This window comes from Elephas maximus, chromosome 8 (assembly GCF_024166365.1).
Source record: "Elephas maximus indicus isolate mEleMax1 chromosome 8, mEleMax1 primary haplotype, whole genome shotgun sequence".
Lineage (NCBI taxonomy): Eukaryota > Metazoa > Chordata > Mammalia > Proboscidea > Elephantidae > Elephas > Elephas maximus.
Genome location: NC_064826.1, coordinates 94,335,867 through 94,361,165, shown reverse-complemented (window position 1 = coordinate 94,361,165; position 25,299 = coordinate 94,335,867). Strand labels below are relative to the sequence as shown.

At 41.0% G+C, this 25,299-nt stretch overlaps 1 protein-coding gene across 2 annotated transcripts in view; it reads left to right on the top strand.

The window, feature by feature from the left end:
• Positions 1-2,268: 2,268 nt before the first annotated feature.
• Positions 2,269-25,299, top strand: part of NT5C3A (5'-nucleotidase, cytosolic IIIA) — a 57,712-nt gene continuing 34,681 nt past the window's right edge. Inside the window, exon 1 of one of the 2 annotated variants that reach the window (XM_049894073.1) lies at positions 2,269-2,533. In XM_049894073.1, the coding sequence (XP_049750030.1) occupies positions 2,396-2,533 (138 nt within the window). In that variant the 5' untranslated portion in view covers positions 2,269-2,395. The remainder of the gene's footprint in view (positions 2,534-25,299) is intronic. The other variant, XM_049894072.1, reaches the window with a different exon arrangement.

Here is a 25,299-nt window from a genome sequence, read left to right as displayed (position 1 = left end):
GTCTCTAGTCCCTCCTCTTATAAGGCTGCTACCACCCCAGAATTTAATATAAAAAAACAAACAAACAAAAAACCAAGAAAGCAACTGTCAGTGGTGCATTTTTAGTTTTGCTTTGTTTTCTTTTAATTTGTAACAGGAGTGTTAGTGTGGCAGATGTAAACCTAGGTCCATCAAATAGCTCTTCCTCACAATATCACTACTTAACTACCTCCAACAATGCTATTCAGTTATCATACCACAGCAACACGGAATGTAATGCATAGCAAAATTTCATAAATTCCATTACATCGAATTCCTGCCTACTGGTCCCCCTGTTCCAGCTGGTCTCATGTACCACTGTGGACAATAATTTATTCAAATATAAGGTCTTACGCCTTTAAAGAACTAAAGAATAGGAAAACCAATCATTTGGACTGATGGTCAGTAGCCACCATGTGTTTCCCAATTCTGCCAAAGACTTAAAAGACAGAAACCACAACGTCTCATTTGTGGAAAAATTGCATGCCACTAATTTCCTTTTCTAAAAAATTGATAGATTTTAAAATGATGACTTAAGCTGCAGGACGATAGGTTTCAAGGAGTTTCTTTCCCTTTTTGGCTTCGAAAGGATCTTTGTAGCAGGGAGAGAGACACAATCCTTCTACTAAAACAAAGCAAACACACCTACAAAACAATTTCTCCTTGCACCCAACAATTGTGTTCCTAATACGTTTGTGTATAATTCGTTTTTTTTTTTTTTACTTAATTCTAGTCTTAAAATTAGTTAAATTAAACCGCTGTGGTCTGCCAATTACGTAAATAAGCAGCAGCAATAATCCTATCCCAAGTAGGAATGCCCAGGAGCCCCAGTGGGGCAGTGGTTAAGCTCTCGGCGGCTAACGGAAAAGTCAAACCCACCAGCCTCTCCGCGGGGAGCAGGAGAGACTGATTCCTTAAACAGTTACAGCTTTGGAAACCCTACTCTGTCCTATAGGGTCGCTATGAGTCGGAATCGGCTTGATGGCAGTAGGTTAAGTACAAGCACAATGGAGCGGTTAACCGCTGGACTGCTAACTGAACCCACCAGCCAGTCCGCTGGGGGGAGACTCCTTCCATAAAGAGTTACAGCTTTGGAAACCCTGTGTGCAGTTCTACTCTATCTTACGGAGTTACTACGAGTCGGAATCGACTGGACGGCAATGGGTTTTTTTTAGTACAAGCACCCTACTTCAATCACAGGCTGAAATTTGCTTTACCATTTGCTCGAGGCCTGTTAAAGTGTCCGTCACAAGAGGACTCACACACGTTGTGTTTTTTTTTTTTTAATGTAAACATCCTTCCTAAGAAAGTGATGACTCTACATCCACAAAACCATTAGTTACATGGCATTAGAGGATCAGTCTTGCTCACAAAACATGAAGAGGGCACGCAGACACCCGAAGTTCAATTCCGGACATTCTTTCTTACCCGATGCTGAATCAGATGGGTCCTACCCATCTTTCTACATACCCTCTTTCCCCAGACATCCCTGTAGGAAGGCTTGCCGAGGATCCCTGGGCGGGAGCAGGAGTAAGAATGAAGAATACAGAGAAAGGCAACACATAACTTCACTAATCCCTCTTCTCCTGCTCGAATTTACTCCAGGTCACGGACATAGGGAGCACCACTAGCTCCGCAGAGCTGGAGCGACCCTCCAAGAAGCTCCCTGCACCGCCTTTCTGTCCCCCAGGAGATAAAGCAGGGAAACGGCATTCATCCCTTGAAAGAAACCAGGCAGGCGGGAGCAGCGGCAAGTCCTGCTGCTCAAGAAGAGGAGGAAATGATGCAGGAGGCGGTGACTGGGATCTTGTAGAAAACGGACAGCAGCGGCTCCGAAGGGACATTCCCCATCCCAGCACAGCCCCGAGCCATCTTCGCCCCGTTGTCAAAGCACTTTCCAAGGCACGCTACTGCGCAGGTCACACGGCTGCTCCGCGACGCCTTCTGGGGGTGGTAGTCCAGGGTGCCTCCGGAGACTGGGCGGCGGAGAACTACATCTGAGTTGGAATTTGGGCCGCTGATGGAATCAGATTTCTTCCGGGACGGGGCTGGAATGAGCTACTCCGTAGTGGTCTTTAGCAGAGAGCACTATAATCCTCTTTCCCGCCCTCGGACCAGTTCCTCAGACCCAGGCTCTGTGGAAGGCCCACCTCCCGCTCCGGCCCCGACGAGGGCCCCGCCCCTCCGCCCTCCTGGCTCCGCCCCCCGGCGCTCACAGGCTGGGCTTTCCTCGGGGGCGGGGCTCGCGCAGAGCGGTAGCGGAGCGGGCCCTTGCGGCTTCATCGTAGCGCGCGCTCGGGTCCCGAGCTTCCGAGTCTCGCAGCGCCGAGAGTGGCCTTTTAATTTGGTGTTGGGGAGGCGCGTAAGGGCCCTGTCCATGGACCGGGCGGCCGTGGTGAGGGTTGGAGCGGTAGCGAGCGCCAGCGTGTGCGCCTTGGTGGCGGGGGTGGTGCTGGCCCAGTACATATTCACGTTGAAGAGGAAGACGGGGCGGAAAACTAAGATCATCGAGATGGTGAGTGCGGAGGCTCGGCGCGCCTGAAGCGCGTGAGGGGCTGGCGGGGGCGAGCGGGCTGCGGGTCTGGGGAGCGCCCGCCCGGCCTCGCTCTCCCGCGCTGGGCCGCTGTTTGGAAGCGAGGAGGAGCCGGTGGCGTCGCCTGTCGGGTGGGGTCCGGTGGGCGAGGGGCGCACGGCTTGCGGATTCGGCTGGCCCACGTGCGGCGACCTTGCGGAATCCGTGACCGGTCTGGATGCCCAACGGGCACTCGGGTTCCAGTCGCCTTTGTTATGGCGCCATTTGAAATAGCCAGGCAACAAATAGATAATTCTGAAACTACCTTGCGCTGCAAAACTCGTTCCTCGAGTGACTAACTGCAGGTCCTGGGCAGGTGGCTCCCCCCAATCCCCATCCCGCGTCAAACCCACACAGTTTCTTTCTTTTTTTTTTTTTTTTTTGTGAGCGCAGCAGATATAAGGCAGATTATTAAAAGATGCCGTTTCTTCAGTGATTTCAAAGAATGCCGTTCGGCCCCGTGGGAGTGCAGAATAGCTTATCGTGTATTTGAATGTTACTACCTTCTTGTTTCAAACTGCCAAGAAGTTTCCTTGTGTTCATTTTCTTCCAAAGCTCTTGCATAACGTTGTTTTAGAAGACGTTTATTTTCGTACTGAACAAGTGAACTTCAAAAAATTCTATTTGAGGTACATTATAAGTAATTTGTTGTTCCAGAGTTGGGGATGTTTTGTTTAGTTTTGTTTTCTAATTCGAGCAGACTGGGTAAGACAAGACTGACTCGCATCTTAATGTATTCACTGGCATGCATAACCCTGAATGTCCTCCCGATATTGTGCTGGGATCAAATACTTACGACAGAAATAAATTGAGAATCTGCCACTATACTAAATAGTAACATTTTAGATTATCATACTTAGACTGGTTCATTCACAGTCATGGATTCACACTAATCAAAGATACTATTTGTCTTTTGGTTGCTGTTGGCTACAGGTTGACTACCAAAATATTTGCATAATTAAATGGAAAAGAAACTAACTCCCGCGTCTCATATTCCAAAAATATTCCTAGGTTTTGAATTAATTGTTGTTAAAATTATTCTTATCTTATTATAAGCTTTATTCTCTACTTGTATACCCACAGCAGCAAATGTTTTTGTCTGAGAAGTTTCATTTTGTTCATATTGCTGCCCTGCTTTGAAAACTCCATGAGTTTTTAATACATATGTGAAAGGAAACTAATGGCCATACTCTCTTACATGTACTTAAACTGGGGGATGGTCTGTTTTATCACTTTTGCTCTAAACCAGGTAGGACTAAAAATTAATGCTTTTACAGAATCTCACAATGCTACCGTCATAGGAACATTTTGGTCATTGTTGTGAAAAATAACGAATACCCATCAGGAAGACCAGCTTTCCTTATTTCTGTACATACCTTAATTCAGATTGTAATATATGTACAGGCTGCTAAAAAAAAAAGCTAGTAGCTTTTAAATGGAAAAGTGAAGACAGGTTCATATTTTTTCCTTTTTTACTTTTAATAGATTACTTCCTCAAATGGGGGAAGCATTTGATTGAGAATCAGAAGACCTGGGTTCAAATCCTGCTTTCTATCTCTTTATAATAGCCTGTTTTAGGAACCCTGCTCTACCCTATACCTCTATCCCCACCCTACCTTAGAGAATTTGTACAAGTCCATTGATGTCCAGTGGGCATAGCAGACACTGGTCACAGCTAATGGAATTAGAGGTAACTACCTCACCTCCATGGGCCTATCCGTAACAGGCCAAGAACACAAATGATTTCTGGGACTTGGCTCAAAATGATATGCTATCTTTCAAGAGTTTTTAATTAAGAGACACAGAGGTGGAGATGGTGTTGCTAGTGAGTTGTGGATGCTAGAGCTGAAATGTCTTGTGGGGCAGCAAGATAAATATACAGAGAAAACAGACTGGAGAGGTTCAGCGCAGCAGAGAGAAAAGGAGCTATTTCAGAGTTGCTGTTTGTGTCTTTCCAAGCCTAGTTATTCATACTTTTGTGTGTTCCCTGAGACTCTATAACAACCACCTTCACCTTTTAATTAAGGAAACTGGTTTGGGTAGATTTCCTTGCAAACAGAGTCTTTAAGATTACTAATTAAATTTCATAGTAGATTTTATTTTTAAATGAACGTTTTATTTTTGAACAGTTTTAGATTTACAGAAAAATTGCAAAGATAGTACAGAGAGTTCCCATATACTCCAGATCCAGTTTCCCCTATTACTAATGTTTTATACTAGTATGGTACATTTGTTATAATTAACCAACCAGTATCGATATATAATTATTAAATAAATTTATATTTTATTCTGATTTTCTTAGTTTTCACCTAATGTTCTTTTGTGTCTCAGGATCCTGTCCAGGATACCACGTTACATTTAGTTGTCATGTGTCCTTAGCTCCTCTTGGTTAAGGAGTGACAATTTCAGACTTTCTTTGTTTTTGATGACCTTGGATGTTTTGAGGAGTACTGGTCAGATGTTTTGTAGAATGTTCCACAGTTGGAATTTGTCTGATATTTTTCTCATGATTAACAGGTTTTAGATTTTTGAGGAAGAAGACCACAGAGGTAAAGTGTCATTCTTATCACATCACAAAGAGTATATACTGTCAGCTTGATTTATGACTGCTGTGTTGGCCTTGATCACTTGGCTGAGGTAGTGCTTATCAGGTTTCACTGTAAAAAAAAAGTTACTCTTTAATTGCTGTTTCCCTACTGTACTCTTCGGAAGAAAGTTATTACGTGTAGACCGCACCCAAGGAGTGGGGAGTTAAGCCCTGTATCCTTGAGAGTGAAGTATCTACATAAATTACTTGGAATTCATCTATATGGGAAATTTGTCTATTATGCTCATTTATTTTTTCAATCATTTACTTATATCACTATGGACTCATGGATACTTATTTTATACTTTGCGTTATAATCCAGGGCTAGTTTATTTGCTGCTGCAGTTGTTCAGTTTTGGCCATTGGATGTTCTTTCAGTTGACTTCTCTTCCTGTGACATACCTCGGTCATCTCAGTAGACATTTTTTCCCCTTTTTTTCTTTTTAACAGATTGTTACCAACTAAGAATGAAGCATTAAGTGCTGTCTTAGTTATCTAGTGTTGCTATAACAGAAATACTGCAAGAGGATGGCTTTAGCAAACAGAAATTTATTCTTTCGCAGTCCAGTAGGCTAGAAGTCCAAATTCAGGGTGCCAGCTCCAGGAGTAGGCTTTCTCTCTCTGTTGGCTCTGGGAGAAGGTCCCTGACATCAGTCTTCCCTTGGTCTAGGAGCTTCTCTCAGTGTAGGTACCTCAGATCCAAAGGACACATTCCACTCTGGGTACTTCTTTCTTGGTGGCATGAATCCCCAATCTCTCTGCTCACTTTCATATCTCCAAAGAGATTGACGCAAAGTACAACCTAATCCTGTAGACTGAGTCCTACCTAATTAATATAACTGCCTCTAATCCTGCCTCCTTAACATCATAGAGGTTAGGATTTATCACACATAGGGAAATTACATCAAATCACAAAAAGAACAACTACACAATACTGGCAATCATGGCCTAGCCAAGCTGACACATATTTTGGAAGGACAGAATTCAGTCCATGACAGATGCCAGGCATATGACACTGTGAGAATGAAAAGGGTTAGAAAACAGGTCTGTAAACTGTGGCTGGTGGGCCAGGTCCATCCCACAGCCTGTTTTTGTATGGTCACGAGCTAATGGTTTTTTTATTTTTAAATAGTTGAAAAAAAACCAAAAGGATAATACTGTTTGATGACACGTGAAAATTATATAAAATTTAAATTTCAGTGTTCCTGAGTGAACACTGTAAGACGGCTAGCTAGGCCTGTTCATTTACATATTGTCTCCGGCTGCTTTCTTGCTGCAAGAGCAAAATTGAGTAGTTGACCATATGCAAGCAACACTTATCCCTTCACACTGCTTCTGAATGCGTTACAAATCACACTGACGCAGTTAAAACTTGACAGCTTTTCAAGTACTACTGGTATTACCTATCTGTTTGAAAAGACATTTTCAAAGATGGGACACATAATATCTTACTACAGATCAGCATTACAAATGAGCACTTGTAGTCAATTTGATGTAATTCCGAACCCCAATTAAGTGAAATGTTATCCAAAAAAGAATTCCATGCTTCTTATTAGTAGACCTGAATTACCTCCCCCAAAATTGTACATTATTATTATTATATTTCTAATTCATCGAAGAGTTGTGAAAATTTGTTTTCTCCTTGTTATGTATTGTTTGGGGTGTTGTCAAGTCAATTTTCAACTCATAGGGATTCCATGTGACAGAGTAGAATTGCCCCATGGTATTTTCTAGGCTGAAGGACCCTCACTCAACAAGATGGGTTGACACAGTGGCTACAACAGTGGGCTCAAACATGGCAATGATTGTGAGGGTGATGCAGGATTGGGCAGTGTTTAATTCTGTTGTACAGAGGGTTGCCATGAGTCAGAACCAACTCAACACTACTTAACAGCAACAATCTTTATGGAAGTTGATCACCAGATCGTTCTCCTGTGAAGCTACTGAATGATTCGAACTCCAGTCTTTCAGTTAGAAGTTAAGTGCTTAATCATTGTGCTACCAGGACTTCCTCTCTTGTTTATAAAAACCATAAAAACCAAACCCATTGCTGTCAAGTCGATTCCAACTGATAGCGACGTTATACGACCGGGTAGAACTGCCCCATAGGATTTCCAAGGAACACCTGGTGGATTCGAACTGCCACACTTTTGGTTAGTAGCTGAATTCTTAACTACTGTGCCGCCAGGGTTTCCTCTTGTTTACAAGTACCTATATAATATCCTCAAATTTGCCACTTGGCCTGCATAACCTAAAATACTGACTGGCCCTTTACCGAAAAATTTTGCCGACCCCTGGATTAGTAGATAGATTCCTACCTAAAATTTTATATCTGGTTGGGGAAAGCAGAAGGTATACTCAAACAAGCAATTTATATGTATAAGCATTCTAGACCAAAGTTTTAGTCTATGAAGTGAAGTGTGAATGCTTCTATTTTAACCGTATTTTGTTTGTTATAAAGACGTGTAACTAAAATTACATCATAAATAGAAATGTCATAGAGAAAGATTTGTTGGATATTCAGAGCTTTACAAGGTGTCAATAGTTTGTTCTCTGATTCAGGGCCTGGTTGCTGCTTTAAAGATTTAAAATCTGGTTATTATCTGTCACAGATTTATGTTAATGGAATACACAGCAATTGGAATTTGGATCAGAATTCCAATTTTTAAATTTATAATGCCCGTAATACTATGTCCAGAGCACCATTTTTCCAAGATCAAGGAACCTAATAAACTTATGTAACAAAATGATTGCTTGGTGAGCATAGATAATCAGTCACAAAGACTCTGGAAGTGCTCTGTGAACTGTCAGTAAACTAACCCAAAAAACCCAGTGCCGTCGAGTCAATTCCGACTTACAGCGAGCCTACAGGACAGAGTAGAACTGCCCCCTAGTGACCATAGATATTACTTTTTGTCAGTTCCACATCTTATGCTCAGGCGTTGGTTAAAACATCCTTTTAACAGATTACTACATATTCATTATTATGTAATAATATTCATAGTAACTTTTACATTCAGACATTTCCCAGGGTCATTCCCTGGTGTCTGTGGTTGCACATGGCAGTACTCTCCAGGTAGTGCTTCTTGAAATTTTCCACTAAATGAACTCTTAACCTCAGCAGCAGAGGAGAGTGAACCCTTATACCTGTAAAGTCTAACCGTACAACCCAAACAAAATAGACTACTTCATACACATTTTTTCAAAGTACCCTGTTTTAGCTTTAAAATTCATTTAGAGTTTGCCCTCTAAACTGGGATTATCAGACTAGATTTTTTTTCATATTTCTAAAACTGTGCCCCCACCCCCTCCCCCAAAAAATACTTTGGGTAAAATTGATGTTCTAAGAAGGTGGAGGAACCATGTTTATCGCAGCTCTGTTTACAATAGCAAAAAGCTGGAAGCAACCAAGGTGTCCATCAACGGATGAATGGTTAAACGTGGTATATTCACACAATGGAATACTACGCATCGATAAAGAACAGTGACGAATCTGTGAAACATTTCATAACATGGAGGAACCTGGAAGGCATTATGCTGAGTGAAATTAGTCAAAGGCAAAAGGACAGATATTATATAAGACCACTGTTATAAGATCTTGAGAAATAGTATAAACTGAGAAGAACACATACTTTTATGGTTACAGGGGGAGGGGAAGGGAGGGTGGGAGAGGGTTATTTACTGATTCGTTAGCAGATAAGAACTACTTTAGATGAAGGGAAGGACAATACTCAATACACGGAAGGTCAGCTCAACTGGACTGGACCAAAAGCAAAGAAGTTTCCGGGATAAACTGAATGCTTCAAAGGTCAGCGAAGCAAGGGCGGGGGTTTGGGGACTATGGCTTAAGGGGACTTCTAAGTGAATTGGCAAAATAGTACTATTATGAAAACATTCTGCATCCCACTTTGAAATGTGGCATCTGGGATGTTAAATGCTAACAAGCGGCCATCTAAGATGCATCAATTGGTCTCAACCCACCTGGGTCAAAGGAGAATGAAGAACACCAAGGTCACACAATAACTATGAGCCCAACAGACAGAAAGGGCCACATGAACTAGAGACTTACATCATCCTGAGACCAGAAGAACTAGATGGTGCCCGGCCACAACCGATGACTGCCCTGACAGGGAGCACAGCAGAGAACTCCTGAGGGAACAGGAGATCAGTGGGATGCAGACCGCAGATTCTCATAAAAAGACCAGACTTAATGGTCTGACTGAGACTAGAGGAATCCCGGCGGTCATGGTCCCCAAACCTTCTGTTGGCCCAGAACAGGAACCATTCCCGAAGACAACTCATCAGACATGGAAGGGACTGGACAATGGGTTGGAGAGAGATGCTGATGAAGAGTAAGCTACTTGTATCAGGTGGACACTTAGAAACTGGCAAAATTGTCACAAAAGGAGAGACTGGAAAGGCTGACTCATTAGGGGGAGAGTAAGTGGGAGTATGGAGTAAGGTGTATATAAGCTTATATGTGACAGACTGACTTGATTTGTAAACGTTCACTTAAAGCTCAATAAAAATTATTAAAAAAAATAGAAATTAAAGAGATGAATATAAAAAACAAAAATATTTTTTAACAAGAGCATAGAGAATATACCTAAGGAAAAAAAGACAAATATAACTGTATAAAACACTTGAATCATGTACTTGGCAATTTAGTTTAAATGGTGCAAAAGAAATGATAAATAGAATATTTGTAATACATAATATCCAACAAATAATATCTCTAAGAAAAAAGTTACTAAAAATTAATAAGACAGATGGTTAGCTGAAACTACCAATTAAAACTATGCTTTTTTCATATATAAGCTTGGCAAAATATAAATACATAAAGTATTGAAAGGTAAAAAAAAAAAAAAAAAAGGAAGGCGGAGGATGCCCCTTTGAAGTTCAGTAATTAAGAATGTTGTGAGCTCTTGAGTCAGACAGACCTGGCTTCAAACCCTTGCCTATCTATTAACCTTGAACAGTCACTTAACCTCTCTAAGCCTCGGTTTATTTACTGTGTCTATAAAATGGTAAATGCTAATATCTACCTTGGATTGTGAGTACAAAATGAACTAAAGCATGTAAAACATGTAGCAATATCTGGGCCATAGCCAAAACTAAACCCATTGCCATCATCTCGATTCCAACTCATAGCAACTGTCTTAGTTATCTAGTGCTACTATAATAGAAATACCACAAGTGGATGACTCTAACAAACAGAAATTTATTCTCTTACTGTCTAGGAGGCCAAAAGTCTGAATTCAGGGCACCAACTCCAAAAGCCAAAAAACCAAACCCATTGCTGTCAAGTTGATTCCGAATCATAGTGACCCTATAGGACAGAGTAGAACTGCCCCATAGAGTTTCCAAGGAGTACCTGTTGGATTCGAACTGAAACCTTTTGGTTAGCAGCTGTAGCTCTTAACCATTGCTTTCTTTCTCTGTCGGCTGTGGGGGAAGGTCCTTGTTATCAGTCTTCCCCTGGTCTAGGAGCTTCTCAGCACAGGCACCCTGGGTCCAAAGGATGTGCTCCCCTCCTGGCTCTTCATTCTTGGTAGTAGAACGTCCCTGTGTCTCTCTGCTCACTTCTCTCTTATATCTCAAAAAGAGATTAACTCAAGATATAACCTAATCTTTTAGGTTGAGTCCTGCGTCTTTAACATAACTGCCTCTAATCCTGCCTCATCAGCATCACAAAAGGAGGATTTACAACATACGGGAAAATCACATCGGATCACAAAATGGTGGACAGTCACACAATACTGGGAATCATGGCCTGACCAAGTTGACACAACTTTGGGGGTGGGGCGGGGGGGGACACAATTCAATCCATAACAGCAACCCTGTAGAATGGAGTAGAACTGCCCTAAAAGATTTCCAAGTCTGTAATCTTTACAGGAGCAGACTGCCACATCTTTCTCCTGTGGAACGGCTGGTCGGTTCAAACCACCAACCTTTCAGTTAGGAGCCAAGCACTTAGCCACTGTGCCACCAGGGCTCCTCTCATCTGGTCCATAAAAAAAAAAAATAGCAACTGTTTAATAGTGAACTAGTTGCTGTTAAGTCGGTTCTGACTCATGACGACCCCATGTGTATCAAAGTGGAACGGTACTCTGTAGGGTATTGAATGGCTGATTTTTTTTCAAAAGTAGATGTTCAGGCCTTTTAGGGTGCCACTGGGTGGACTTGAACCTACAACCTTTTGGTTAGCACCCAAGCAAATTAATGATTTACATCACCCAGGGACTCCTGTCCTCCAAAATGCCAATCCCATTGCTGCTGTGTCAATTCTGACTCATGGCAATTCTCTGTGTTACAGAGTGGGACTTCTCTGTAGGGTTTTCTAGGCCGAAATCTTTACAAAACAAATCACCAGGTCTTTCTTCCACGAAGCCACTGCGTGGATTCGAACTGCCAACCTTTAGGTTAGTAGTCTAGGGACCCAGGGACTTCTAGTGGGACATAATTTTTTAAACCCTGGTCTTATTTTCTGTCATCTTTCTTTATCTTTCTCGAGATTTCATTGTAAAAACTCTACTCTTTCTTTAACCATCCATTTAATATTTCCTGCCCAAACTCTGTGTTCCTAGTTTTTGTAATTATCCCAGTAGGGTGGACTTGCAGTTTCCATAAACTGGAACCAAAAACATAAAGGTTGCCAAACGTGTATATATGTATAGTGTATATATGCTTATATACATATAGAAGGATTTTGTATAAATTAAACTAGTGATGGCTGGGGATGAATGATGACATAATTACAATATAATTTTGAGCCTGGATTCCTCCCTACCCCCCAGCTTCTCTTGGATTCCTGCAGTTTCAAGTTCTCTCTCATATCTAATGACCATCATTTTTTTACTCTACTCATTTTTTACTCACCAGTCCAGTCAAGCATGCCTCCTTAGGCATGACCTGTTATGGTTATCTAGTGTTGCTGTAACAGAAACACCACAAGTGGATGACTTTAACAAAGAGAAATTTTTTCTCTGACAGTCTAGGAGGCTAGAAGTCTGAATTCAGGGTGCCAGCTCTGGGGGAAGGCTTTCTCTCTCTGTTAACTCTGTAGGAAGGTCATTGTCATTAATCTCCTGGTCTAGAAGCTTTTTAATGCAGGGACCCCAGGTCCAAAGGACACACTCTGCTCCTGGCACTACATTTTGGTGGTATGAGGCCCCTCTATTTCTCTTCCTGCTCCTTTTTTATATCTCAAAAGAGATTGATTTAAGACACAACTTAATCTTGTAGATTGAATCCTGTCTCATTAACATAACTACCTCTCATCCCAGCTCATTAACATGATAGAGGTAGGATTTACAACTCATAGGGAAATCACATGATATGACAAAATGGTAGACAGTAACACAAAACCAGGAATCATGGCCTAGCCAAGTTTACACATGTTCTTGGGGGACACAGTTCAATCCATAACATTCCACCCTTTGGACCCCAAAAATTCATGTCTTGCCACATGTAAAACATATTCAGCCCATCATATCATAACCAAAGGCTTAAATCAACTCCTAGTCCAAAATGCAAAAATTCCTCATATCTGTAAAATCTACAAGTTAACTTGCTTCCAAAGTATAATGGTGGAACAAGCACAAAGTAGACATTTCCATTATAAATAGGAAAAATTGGGGGGAAGAAGGGATAACAGGCACTAAGCAAGTCAGCAAAACACATTACATTAGCCTTCAAGGCCTGAAAATAATCTCTTCTCTGAGACCATTTACACAATGGCCTTACCCTCCAGACACTGGGTATTGTCCACACTCTCTGGATTCTGGGTGGAGGCCCCTTGGCCCTGGGCTTCAGCTCCATCTTCCAGGCACACTGGAATGGCCACTCTGCTCCCTTGGCTTTGGGTGGGCCCCATTCTTCTAGTCCATCTGAGTGGCTGCTCTACCCTTTGAGACCCCAGAGGTCATGGTCCTACACTTTGAGACTGAGATGGCTCTGCTTACCTGTGTTTTTTGTCTCTTTAGCTTCAGCTTCCTGGTTCCTTGACCTCTCGGCCTTTTGGGCCTCATCACCTGCATCTGCCCTGCTGGGGCAAGTGTTCCAAAGCTCTTCAGCTCCACCGATAAGTGCCTGGAGGCACCCCACTCCACCAGGAAGCCTCCTGCACAAAGGCACTCAGGTCTCTTGCTCTGTGGGTTGGCTCCAGTAATGTCTCTCACAGGTTTTCTGGTTTTGCTGCTGCTTCTCACCATCCGCACCATCTCCAGTGTAACAGCTCTCCTCATTTCCTTCGGAGTTCTCATCAGAATTGTCTTTGATGTTCATAATTCCACCAACAGCCTCTTCAAGGCAATCTAGGCTTTTACTATTAGACACTTTAAAACTCCTTCAGCCTCTATCCATTCACAGTTTCAACACTGCTTCTACATTTTAGGTATCTGTTAGAGCTGTGCCCCATTCCCAGTACCACATTCCGTCTTAGTCATCTAGTGCTGCTGTAACAGAAGCGCCACAAGTGGATGCCTTTAACAAAGAGAAATTTATTCTCTCACAGTCTAGGAAGCTGGAAGTCCAAATTCAAGGTGCCAGCTCCAGCAGTAGGCTTTCTTTCTCTGTCAGCTCTGCAGGAAGATCCTTGTCGTCAATCTTCTGGTCTAGGAGCTTCTCAGTGCAAGGACCCTAAGTACAAAGGATGTGCTCTGCTTCTGGTACTACTTTCTTGGTGGTATGAGCAGGGCTTTTGCTTATTCTGGACCCTGCAGCTTGCTGCTGTTTGTCTGACCTCCAGTTCTTGGGACTTGAGCTAGCAGCTTACCTGTGGTCTTGCCTGCTGATCTTGGGATTCATTGATCTTCACAGCCTGTGAGCAAGAGCCCTGCTCTCTGACCTGCCAATCTTGGGTTCACCAGCCTGCTACTTGAATCAGGAGAAGCTTCTATCCTGACCCATGGACTTGGGACATTCCAGCCTCTACAACCACGTGAACCATTTCCTTGATATAAATCTCTGTCTATATATATTTATGTGCTTTACTGGTTTTGATTCTCTAGAAAACCTAAGACTTGACCTCTTCTCTCTGTACCCTTATCAGCCAGGAATTTCTACTCTCTTGGTGAAAACAGATTCCAAGACAAAGCTTGAGCACTGATTGGAAGTTTCTTGCCAGGCAGAGGGAAACTGGCTCCAACACAGAGGTTAGACTTTGAAAGACAAAAATGTAATTTTGATGTTGAATGATACATAACAACTAGTGTTTTTATTTTTACTCAGTTGGTTTTTATTCATGAACATTGCTTCCAGAAAGAATTTATCTGCTTTTCAAAGTAATTTGACCTAAATATAAATGCATTAACAATAACAAACTTTTAGGGAAACAGATTCCTACTCATAGCAACCCTATAGGACAGAGTAGAACTGCCCCGTAGGATTTCCAAGGAGCAGCTGGTGGATTTGAACTGCTGACCTTTTGGTTAGCAGCTGAGCTCTTAACCACTACGCCACTAGGGCTCCTAGGGAAATAGTAGGAACTGTTATTTTTTTCTTATAAAAGAAAAACCTAGTATTTGATCAGTGATTAAAAAGACAGCAATGTACGAATTTAAGTATTAAATGTATCTTCTAGGAAGGGCAGCTGTGAGAATCTTTACACTACTTAAAAGTTCATGTGGTTAGCCATAAGGGACTGGAGACTGTGTTAGTGAAACTCCTTCCTGTTTTCTGGATAAGATGTAATCATCTGCAACAGGAAATATATTTTAAAGTGAAAACACTTTTAAAAAAGTACACATATACACTATAAGAATTGGTCTTATTCTTTCTGGATTATGGTAGTAGAATTCTTGCAAGGGTTTTTGCCAGTCATTCATAGATAAACAAATCTTTCCTATGCTGCAGTTATCATCCTCCACAGAGCTCAACCTCCCATCCTCCTCAGTATCTCTCAGTAAACCAACTTAGAATTTGGTGTTTTGTTGTATTCGTTCCAGAAAACGTGGCATAACATAGGACAGAAAATATAATATGCTTAAAATACTGATGCCCAGTCAGATTTTTCAGTTGTTTAAAATTTCGTATGCTTAATTTGTGCTTTTGAAGTTGTTCTAGTAGGCTGAGAATATTTTATTTTTAAATCCAAAGTGTTGAAAGAAAGCTCTAAAACTGACTTTTAAATTTAAGACCCTTCCATGTATGGCATTCTTCTGAGTGCTGTTAAAGTGAGAGGACCCAGCCTTTCCCTTTAGGAACTTAAAAGCTAAAATAAATATGGGATCCCAAACTAAATTACATTTACAGAAAAGAATTACTTCATTTGCTGTACTGTTCAGTGGACAAGAAGAGCTGCAAACGTTTGAAAACAAACATTTCCAACCTCACCTATTTACTGAGGGGAATATAATTACACATTTTTAACTAGAGAGCAGTTCAGAGTTTATCTATGAAATGAAAGAATTAAATTAGATGATTTCTAAGATTTCCTCCAAATGTGATTGCTATGTTGAACAGGCATGACACAAGAGATACAAATAAAATACAATTTTATTTGTCTCTTTTTTGGCCCCTTTAAAATTTCTTCAGTGGTGATGATCATCCCTACCCCCGGTGAAAGCTCTAATAAGCCCATGACATTTTTGCTCAAGCTCAGGCAAAAGACAGTCTTTCATTTTAAATCACAAGTAGTATCATTTCTATAAATAAAAATAGCCCGTTTTATATATTATTCATGATTTCAGTATTAATTGAAATCAAAGTTAAAACTTTGAGGTGGACATTACTAGTGCTCACCAATATTTTAAGTTCTCCCCTTCTTGGATAGAGTATGTATCCCAGCCTTCACTGCAGTTGGGCAGGAGTTCGTAACTAATTCTGACCAACAGACTGTGTTCAGAGATAATGCAGTTACTTCTGGGCTAACATCATCAAGGGCAGGTGCACAGTTGTCCATATTCTGTTCTCCAGCCAGGGCAGAACCCATAACTTCTTACTGGTATGGAAGCGACAAACAATATCCAGGCAGCCTAGGATGTTGAGCCAGTGCATGGAAGATAGCTGACCTGGAGAATCATCTGGACCCATGGCAGAGTTTGTGCAAATGAGGAAGAAACTGGTGTTAGGCACTCAGATTTTCTTGTTATTGCTCCATAACCTACCCTACTACAGACTTCTTCACCAAACCCAAGCTATGGCTTACTATAGGTGGCTTCTCCCCTCCCTAACTAATGTGGTAGCAGGTGATCTGGGAAGGAGGAAGAGGTCATGCTCAACTTTTCTGTTCCCTATTCCTCTTCGTTCCCCTGTTAGCCATTGATTCAGACTCCAGGACAACAGGGTAGAGAGAGGGGACAGTATCAAGGAAGAAACAAGATAGTTATTTGACTGAATAGATTTGTGCTGTTTGGGTGTTGTCCTTCATTGCAGCCGTTTGATAGGGGCAGTGCATTTTCTTGGGCTCCCTACTCCCTCTCAGCCCTTGATTTTTTTTTTTTTAGCAATCCAGTCCATTCAGGCCCTTGTTTTAAAAGTCCATCCCTCCTAGGTGGCTCTTTGGGGCAGGACATAAATTGACCCAGGCTGGTTCTCGTTTCTGTATGGCACATATCCAGTCTATGAGAAACATTCACTCATCCTTAGCTCTGACAAACTCCAGGAGTACAGGCCATTCCAACAGAGCCACTTCCATCCTGGGGCCGTTTCTGAGGCATCAGTCCTCTGTAGCAAACACACTTCAAGTTCTCCCATTGGCTTCATGAAGGGCTCCTCTTGCTAGCTTGGTGAGGAGAAGGTAGCAAGTAGTACACCCAACCCTTGAAGGCAGATAAAGAATGTACACAGGGGTTTGACTCACCCTCACCTTATATCTGATATCTGTCATATTGGTTCTTGTATTAAAACTGAACCAGGAAGATTCCTAATTTAATTTTTTAAATTGAGGTGAAATTCGCATAACATACCATTAACCGTTTTATCTTTATTGCTATAAAAATATAAAGAAGGGAGCCCTGGTGACACAAATGGTTAAAACATTCAGCTGCCAGCTGAAAAGTTGGTGGTTTGAACACGCCAGCCACCCCAAGGGAGAAATTTCGGGCAGCCTGCTTCCATAAAGGTTTACAGCCTCGGAATCCCTACAGGGCAGTTCTGCTCTGTCCTGTAGGGTGCCTATGAGTCAGAATCGACTAGACAGCTATGGGTTTGGTTTGGGGGTTTTTAAAAATACGAAGAACACATTTGCCAATTCAACATTTTTCATATGTACAATTCTATGAAACTGTTAACCGTTTTGAAGCATACGGTTCAGTGCCATTTAGTGCGTTCACGGTGTTGTACGACCACCACCTCTCTCTGGGTTCAAAACTTTCTCATCATTCCAGAAGAACCGTAATTAAATTTAACAACCTGTTGCATAGGTCTAAGGAGCCCTGGCAGTGCAGTGGCTAAAGTGAAAGGTCAGTAGTTCGAACCTACCAGCTGCTCCATGGAAGAAAGACGTGGCAGATTGCTTCGGTAAAGATTTACAGCCTTGGAAACCCTATGGAACAGTTCTCCTCTGTCTTGTAGGGTCGCTATGAGTTGAAATCAACTTGATAGCAGTGGGTTTAGTTTGGTGAGTTTATGTAAATCTAACATTCTATGAATTTTTTTTTAGATGATACCTGTTTTCTGTTTGTTTAAAGGGGTTCGCAGATGTATTTGACTTTATTTCTTATTAGAACATATATCATCACTCTTTTTTCCAAAAGGAAACTTTTAAAGTTACCCTTCCCCAGACACAATATTTAGCACTTAAAAAATCAATCTTTCCACTGTCTGCGTTTAGAAAGCTAGATATGTTTTATGTACAATGTAAGGAAAATAAGTTCTACCTCAGAAACAATGAAAGCTGTAAAGTATATTTTCTATACACTCTTTGTATCAGTGGCTTGCAAATTAAAATGAGTTTGAGAATGATTTGAGAAGCTTGTTTTAAAATTGCTTATCAGATACTCTTTATTTGCAGCACAATATGATGACCACTGTGTTATGTAGCTTATTTATTGAGTACTTAACATATGATTGGCACCTTGCTTATGCCTTATGATGTGTAAAGAATGTTAACACTAATCTAGCCAGTACCTTAATCAAAAAGAAATAAGTATACATGCTTGAAAGGAAGAGACTAAATTTCCTAATTACAGACATAATTGTCTACCTAGACAATCCGAAGGAACAAACTAAAAAAAAAAAAAAAATTTTTAGAATTAGTAGAAGTTCTTTAGTGACTGGAAACCAAAACTGAAATACAAACATCTGTAGCTTCCTAATATAGCAAAATCAAATTGGAAAATGCAGCAGAAAGGGTCCCACTCTCTGTAGCAGTTAGGAAAAGAAAAAATGTAAGAAACACTAAGGAGGAATTTTAAGCTGTAAAAATGGCGTGTCGGGGGCGTCTGACTTCACAAGGGGGAAGGAGAATTCAAGATCAATACCCCAAGGCTGATTCCTATGAGGACGAGTCAGACATGCCTTTTTCTCTCTAACCTTTTTACCAATTCTCACACCAACTATCCCTTCCAGGGCAGTCTCTGCTTCTTTGCTGGGTTTGGTCATTTGTTGCAGTGGCCGTATAGAACCCACAGACCATACTCACAGTTACGGGTTTAGTAGGGAAGTAACAGGTTACAATTCAGGTTCAGGAATGACTCAGGATACATTTCTTTGGTCAGGACAGCCTCTTAGCTGTGCCTGAAGGTAGGCCTCCCCCTTGGGTTCTCGGCCCCTTGGCCTGGCCTCTGTCCTGTTTAGGCAAGTGTTACAAAGCTGTTTAGCTCTGCCACTAAGTACCCTGAAGGCCCTCAGCTGTCTTGCTCCATGAGTTGACACACCCACTGTAACCACCTTGCTCCATGGGCCAGGAAGCCCACTGTGCCATCTCCTGCTGGTCTCCTGGTTCTGCTACTGCCGTTTCTTTGCCGCTGCTTCTCACTGTCTTGTGCCATCTCCGGTGTTACAGCTTTTTTCCTCTCTCTGTCTGTATCCTCAGTCTAGGAGGTTCTCAGCATTGGGACCCTGGATCCAAAGGATATGTTCCGCTCCTGTCTCTGCTTCTTGCTGGTAGTGAGGTCTCCTCTCTCTGCCTCTGGGATGGCTCATTTTTAATGTAGCAGGATGCCAAAACTGACCAATCTCCTCATTAGTGTTCCATACACTTTATTTGCATGGTCCCACCCCCACAAGGGTGCCTTATTTGCATTATTAGCAAGCTATCCAATCCTCTTGGTGGGTCACAAGCACGTCATTTATATAGTCCCACCCAGTCGTTTGGTGGGAGTTACAAGGCCATAGTGAGAAAAGCCGTATAAAAGCAATCTATCACAATGCATAAGCCCTTGCCTTTGAGGAGACAGGCATTTATAAACACGAGAAGTTAAATAGCAGAGTAAGATAGTACATGAGCATGTATGTAAGACAAGTCTATAAAAATTCATTTGTTCATTCAACCAATATTTATTTTCCTGTCCTTTGTATGCCGGCATGTTCTAGCCTTTTGGGTACAGCAATTAAGAACATGACAAGACTCCTTGCCTTCATGGTGCTTGGGGTTGGGGATGGTCAGAGAAAGGAGAATTAATTAATAATTTTAGGGAAATTGGGAGAAGCAGCGTTTAGCTGGGCCATAAAGGTTAAGTGAAATTCGGAGAATAAAAGACATGAGAGAGCTTTGAGGTGCCTGGTAAAGTGAGCAAAGCCGTGGAGGTAAAGAGTAGTCAAAACTGGTTGGAATAAAAGATGCCTGTTAAATGTTAAGGGGTGGTAGGAAAGAAAGTTTGAAAGCAATTTGGAGTCAGATTTCAGAGAGCTTTTAATACCATGCTTGTAATTTTTGTCTTGTATTTAATGGAGAGTTGCTCATCAAAGTTAACATTTTATAAATTCTACTTGACTGATGTGGAGACAGGTAAAAGTGAGGTTCAAGGATGATTCTAAAATCTCTCTTTGTCTCTGAGTGACAAGATAGAATTGACAGAAACAGGTGAGGGAGAGCCAGTTTTGTGCAGAAGAGGAGTTTGTTTTCAGACATACTGGGTTTAAGGTGACAGCATGACATTCAGGTGGAAATGGCCATGAGAGGACTGTGCTAGGAAGAAATGGAGATAAGCGTTTGGGGAGTCACTTAGATAGAAGTTAAAATTTAAAGAGTCCAGGATGAGTTCTGAAAAGGAGAGAACTGAAGGCCAGGGCTGAATTTTGTAGAAACTTCTCAGTTAAGGGGCTGAAGAAAAATTATAGTTGAAGGGAGAAGCATGGATTTAAGAGTTTCAGAAGTGTGGATAGCTTTACCAAAGTCAAGATGGAAGAAAATCCAAACCCCATTGCCATGGAGTCTATTCCAACTCATAGTGATACTATAGGACAGAGTAGACCTGCCCCATAGGATTTCCAAGGCTATAAATCTTTACAGAAGCAGACTGCCACATCTTTATCTCATGGAGTCCCAGGTAAGTTCACACCACCAATGTTTTGGTTAGCAGCTGAGCGCTTAACACTATGTCACCAGGGCTTCTTTGGAAGAGAATAGTGGGGTGCGACGTCATGAGATTTAGTGAATCAGAAGTTTTAGTGGAGTGGGTTGGTAGTAGGGTGGCCACTGTAGACTGCTCATTTGAGATTTCGTGTGTGTGTGGGAGAGAGAGAGAGAGAGACAGAAGGAAGAGGGGGCAGTAATCAGGGAAAGCCAGAATCAAGCAAAAATTCTTTTCTCCCCAGAAGAAAAAGTTGAAAATATTAGAAAAGGGTCTGATATTCCTGATTTGTATAAAATATAAATTGTCATTATACTTTTAAATGTGATTGTGACTATAAGTTGTAATTGTGTGTTGAATTACCAGTAATTAAAAAAAATTAATTCACATTGTAATTTTTAAGAATATAATATATAAAATCTTACTGTACTTTTAGGATAATGCAAGCTTTTATTTGTTTATTTTTTCCCTAATGCACTCTGCTAAGGGAAGCCCTGGTGGTGTGGTGGTTAAGTGCTATGGCTGCTAGCCAAGGGGTCAGCAGTTCAAATCTGCTGGGTGCTCCTTGGAAACTCTATGGGGCAGTTCTGCTCTGTCCTATAGGGTTGCTATGAGTCGGAATTGACTCGACGGCACTGGGTTTGGTTTTGGTTTTGGTACTCTGCTAAGAGTGAAGTGACTGTTTACTTCTAGTTATCCTTTTACTATTCCTGTTATGGTGCTTGAGGTGGCAGTGATGTTCTGGAAAGAGCTTCCCCCTGCATTTTTAGAAGTGGCCAAAAAAAAAAAAAACAGTGAGATTTGGTATATTCACATATAACAATTTTAAGACATCAAGAAATTGAAAGGATAAAATATGATAAAACATAATCATGGTTGGTATTCTATTAGTTAAAAATCTTGCCCTACGATCATGGCTGCTAACACTGGCAAAATTAATTTGTGATAAAGGGACGTTCATGGTATAATTGACGAATCTTACAAATGTTTAACACATGACATCTCAACTTCCATTGCATTAACCATAGCGTTTTGAACTGTGGATGGTAAACCTTCTGTATATTCTGTACAGCGAGACTTTATGCTTAGTTCTTTATATGAAGTAGAAGAGTCAGAATAATACAGACTCATGACTAAAGATGTAGTGAGTTATTAAATTTGTTTCAAATTCATTTTAGGAGTTATCTTCTTGTTTTTGTTTGTCTTAGTGATTTTATTTCAACATACTGTTTTGATTCTGGGTCAGGATTTCTAGAGCAAGACCATCCTTTGACACAGATGATTTATTTCATTTGGAAACCTTCACATCTGTTATGGATTGAATTGTGTCCCCCCAAAATGTGTGTCAACTTGGCTAGGCCATGATTCCCAGTATTGTGTGGTTGTCCTCCATTTTGTGATTTGATGTAATTTCCATATGTGTTGTAAATCCTAACTTCTATTTCTTAATGAGGCGAGATTAAAGGCAGTTATGTTAATGACACAGGACTTTATAGGATTAGGTTGTACCTTGAGTCTATCTCTTTTGAGATATAAAAGAGAGAAGCAAGCAGGGAGATGGGGGACTTCATGCCACCAAGAAAGAAGTACCTAGAGAGGAGCGTATCCTTTGGACCTGGGATCCCTACACTGAGAGGCTCCTAGACTAGGGGAAGATTGATGACAAGGAACTTTCCCCAGAGGTGACAGAGAGAGAGAGCCTTCTCCAGGAGCTGGTGCCCTGAATTCAGATTTCTAGCCTCCTAAACTCTGAGAGTGGTTAAGAGCTATGGTTGCTAACCAAAAAGGTCAGCGGTTTGAATCTACCAGGTGCTCCTTGGAAGCTCTATAGGGCATTCCTACTTTGACCTGTAGGGGTCACTGTGAGTCAGAATCAACTTGATGGCAGTGGGTGGGTTTTTAAACTGTGAGAAAATGAATTTCTGTTTGTTAGGGCCATCCATTTGTGGTATTTCTGCTGTGGCAGCAGTGTATAGCTAAGACAACATCTTAACCAGAATCATTGCGTTGTCCAGCAAGTTATAGGTACTTTCTACCCACTGAACAAGGATATGACTTAACCATACTTTGTTCTCTGAACTTATATCTCAGAAGTTATTTGGCCAAACTATAGCGTGTAGGTTTAAGAGTGTGTTTTAAAAACCTTGGATCATTTGACTTATCTAACAGGTATTTTGTGATTTTATTCTCAAGGTGAAGCTTTTGTTGTTGTTATTTTGGGTTTTTTTGAGGGAGATACAGGTACTTTTTTGCTGTTTCTGTGGGGCATTGTGATTTTTGAATAAGAAGAGATGTTAGGTTAAAAACTTGTAAATTTTCATATACTGCTTTGAAAACTGGCAGATACAGATGTGGCCACTTATATATTCAGATGAGATATGCATTATTCAATTAAAAATACATTATTCAGTTAACGAACATTGGTTGGGTGGTTACTGTGGTTACCACTTTTGGGATATAAAGTTGAATAAAACACAGTCCCAACCTAAAAGAGCTTACAGTGTAGGATAGAAGACAGGCGAGTAACTAAAACAATAATAATAATTAATATTTATTAAGGACTTCATATGTTACCAAAACCTAGGTCTAATGTGTTATATGCCAATGTCATTTACTCTTCACAGCGGTTCTCTGAGATAGGCATGATTGTTATCACAAGCCACTACACCCCCACCTCCATTTTATAGATGTTGAAATGAGACTCCAAGAATTCAAGTAACTAGAACTTGTCCATTGTCACACAGCTAGTGAGAAGGAAAGCCATGTTCAGACTAGGTCTCCCTAACTCCAGAGCCAGTGCTCTTATCCACAGAGCTCAATAGAAATATGTAGAAAGTGCCGTGAAGCACAAATAAAGGACACACTTAATTCTACCTAGACTATACATGTAATGCTGCAAAATTGTAGTGGCAGTTAAGCAGGACCTGCAAACATGAGTAACAGGAAGACAAAGAGGGAGGGACATTTTAGGCAGAAGGGCTAGCCTACAGAAAGTTCTGTGTGGCTGTAGCATAAAGGTGTATATTTGGAGGGAAGAGATGGAGAGATGGATAAAGAAGCCAAAATTTTTTTTTTAAGAGTCCAGATTTTAAAGGACTCTTGTAAAGCCATTCTAAGGAGTTTATTTGTCCTTTATTTTGTTGTATGATTAAATCTATGTTTTGTAAAGATAACTTAGACAAGTAGAATTGGAAGGGGAGAGCCTGGATAGAGGGAAATCATTTAGGAGGACGTTGACAGTATTCCTCTTGAAAGATGATTAGAGTCTAAACTAGGCCACCAGCAATAGGGATGGAAGTGAGAAATCAGGGGATAAACATTTCAGAGATAAAATCAACAGGACTCCCTGGCAGCACAGACTCTGGAGCCACATAAACCAGCTTTGAATCAGACTTCCTCACTTAACAGCCCTTATGATCTTAGGCAAGTCACTTAACCTCTCCGAGAGATAATAGAAATACCTACTTCATACTGCTGTTGTTGTCGTTAGCTGCCGTTGAGTCAGGCCCCCAATTCATGGTGACCCCATGCAAAAAGGAATGATGCACTGCCTAGTCCTGTGCCATCCCTATATAGAATCAGTTGTAGATCGAACTGTTGTGATCCGTAGATTTTTTTAAGTTATTTATTCATTTTTCATTCTTCCAAAGTTTTTTTTTTTTTTTGTGGTGAAATTATACACACAAAGCAATTCACTAACTCAACAACTTCTACATGTAAAATTGAGTGAGGTTAATTACATTCTTCATATCGTGCAACCATTATCACTATCCTTTTCCCAAATTATTCCCACCCAATCATAAAATGGGCAAAGAATTTGAATAGACATTTCACCAAAGAAGACATTCAAATAGCCATCAAACATATGAAAAGATGCTCAATGTCATTAGCCATCAGAGAGATGCAAATCAAAACCACAATGAGATACCATTTCACTCCCACTAGAATGGCTGAGATTTAAAAAAAAAACAGAAAATAACATATGTTGGCAAGGATGTGGGGACATTGGAACCCTTATCCATTGCTGGTCGGAATGCAAAATGGTACAGCCGTTGTGGAAAACAGTGTGGCGGTTCCTCAAAAAACTAAAAATAGAATTACCATATGACCCAGCAGTAACATTCCTAGGTATATACTCAAAAGACTTGAAGCAGACATTCGAACAGATACTCATACTTATACATTACACCAGTGTCCGTTGCAGCACTATTCACAATAGCCAAAAGGTGGAAACAACCTAAATGTCCATCGATGAATGGATAAACAAAATGTGGTACATACATAGAATGCAATGTTACTCACCCAGAAGAGAAATTAAGTCTTGATACATGCTACAGTATGGATGGAGCTTGAAGATATTATGCTTAGTGAAATAAGTCAGTCACAAAAGGACAACTATTATACGATCTCACTTGTATAAAAAGACAAGAACAGACAAATGTATAGAGACCAAAATTTCTTAGTGGTTACCAGGGGTGGGAGAGAGGGGAAAAGAGGGAGAGGTGATTGCTTATGGAATACTGAGTTTCAGTTTATGGTGATGGAAAAATCGAATTAAGGCTAGGGTTGCACAACCAATTAATGTAATTGCTGTCAATGAATTGTATATCTATAAAAAGTTGAATTGGCAAAGGTTGTATGATAGATATATTTACAACAATGAC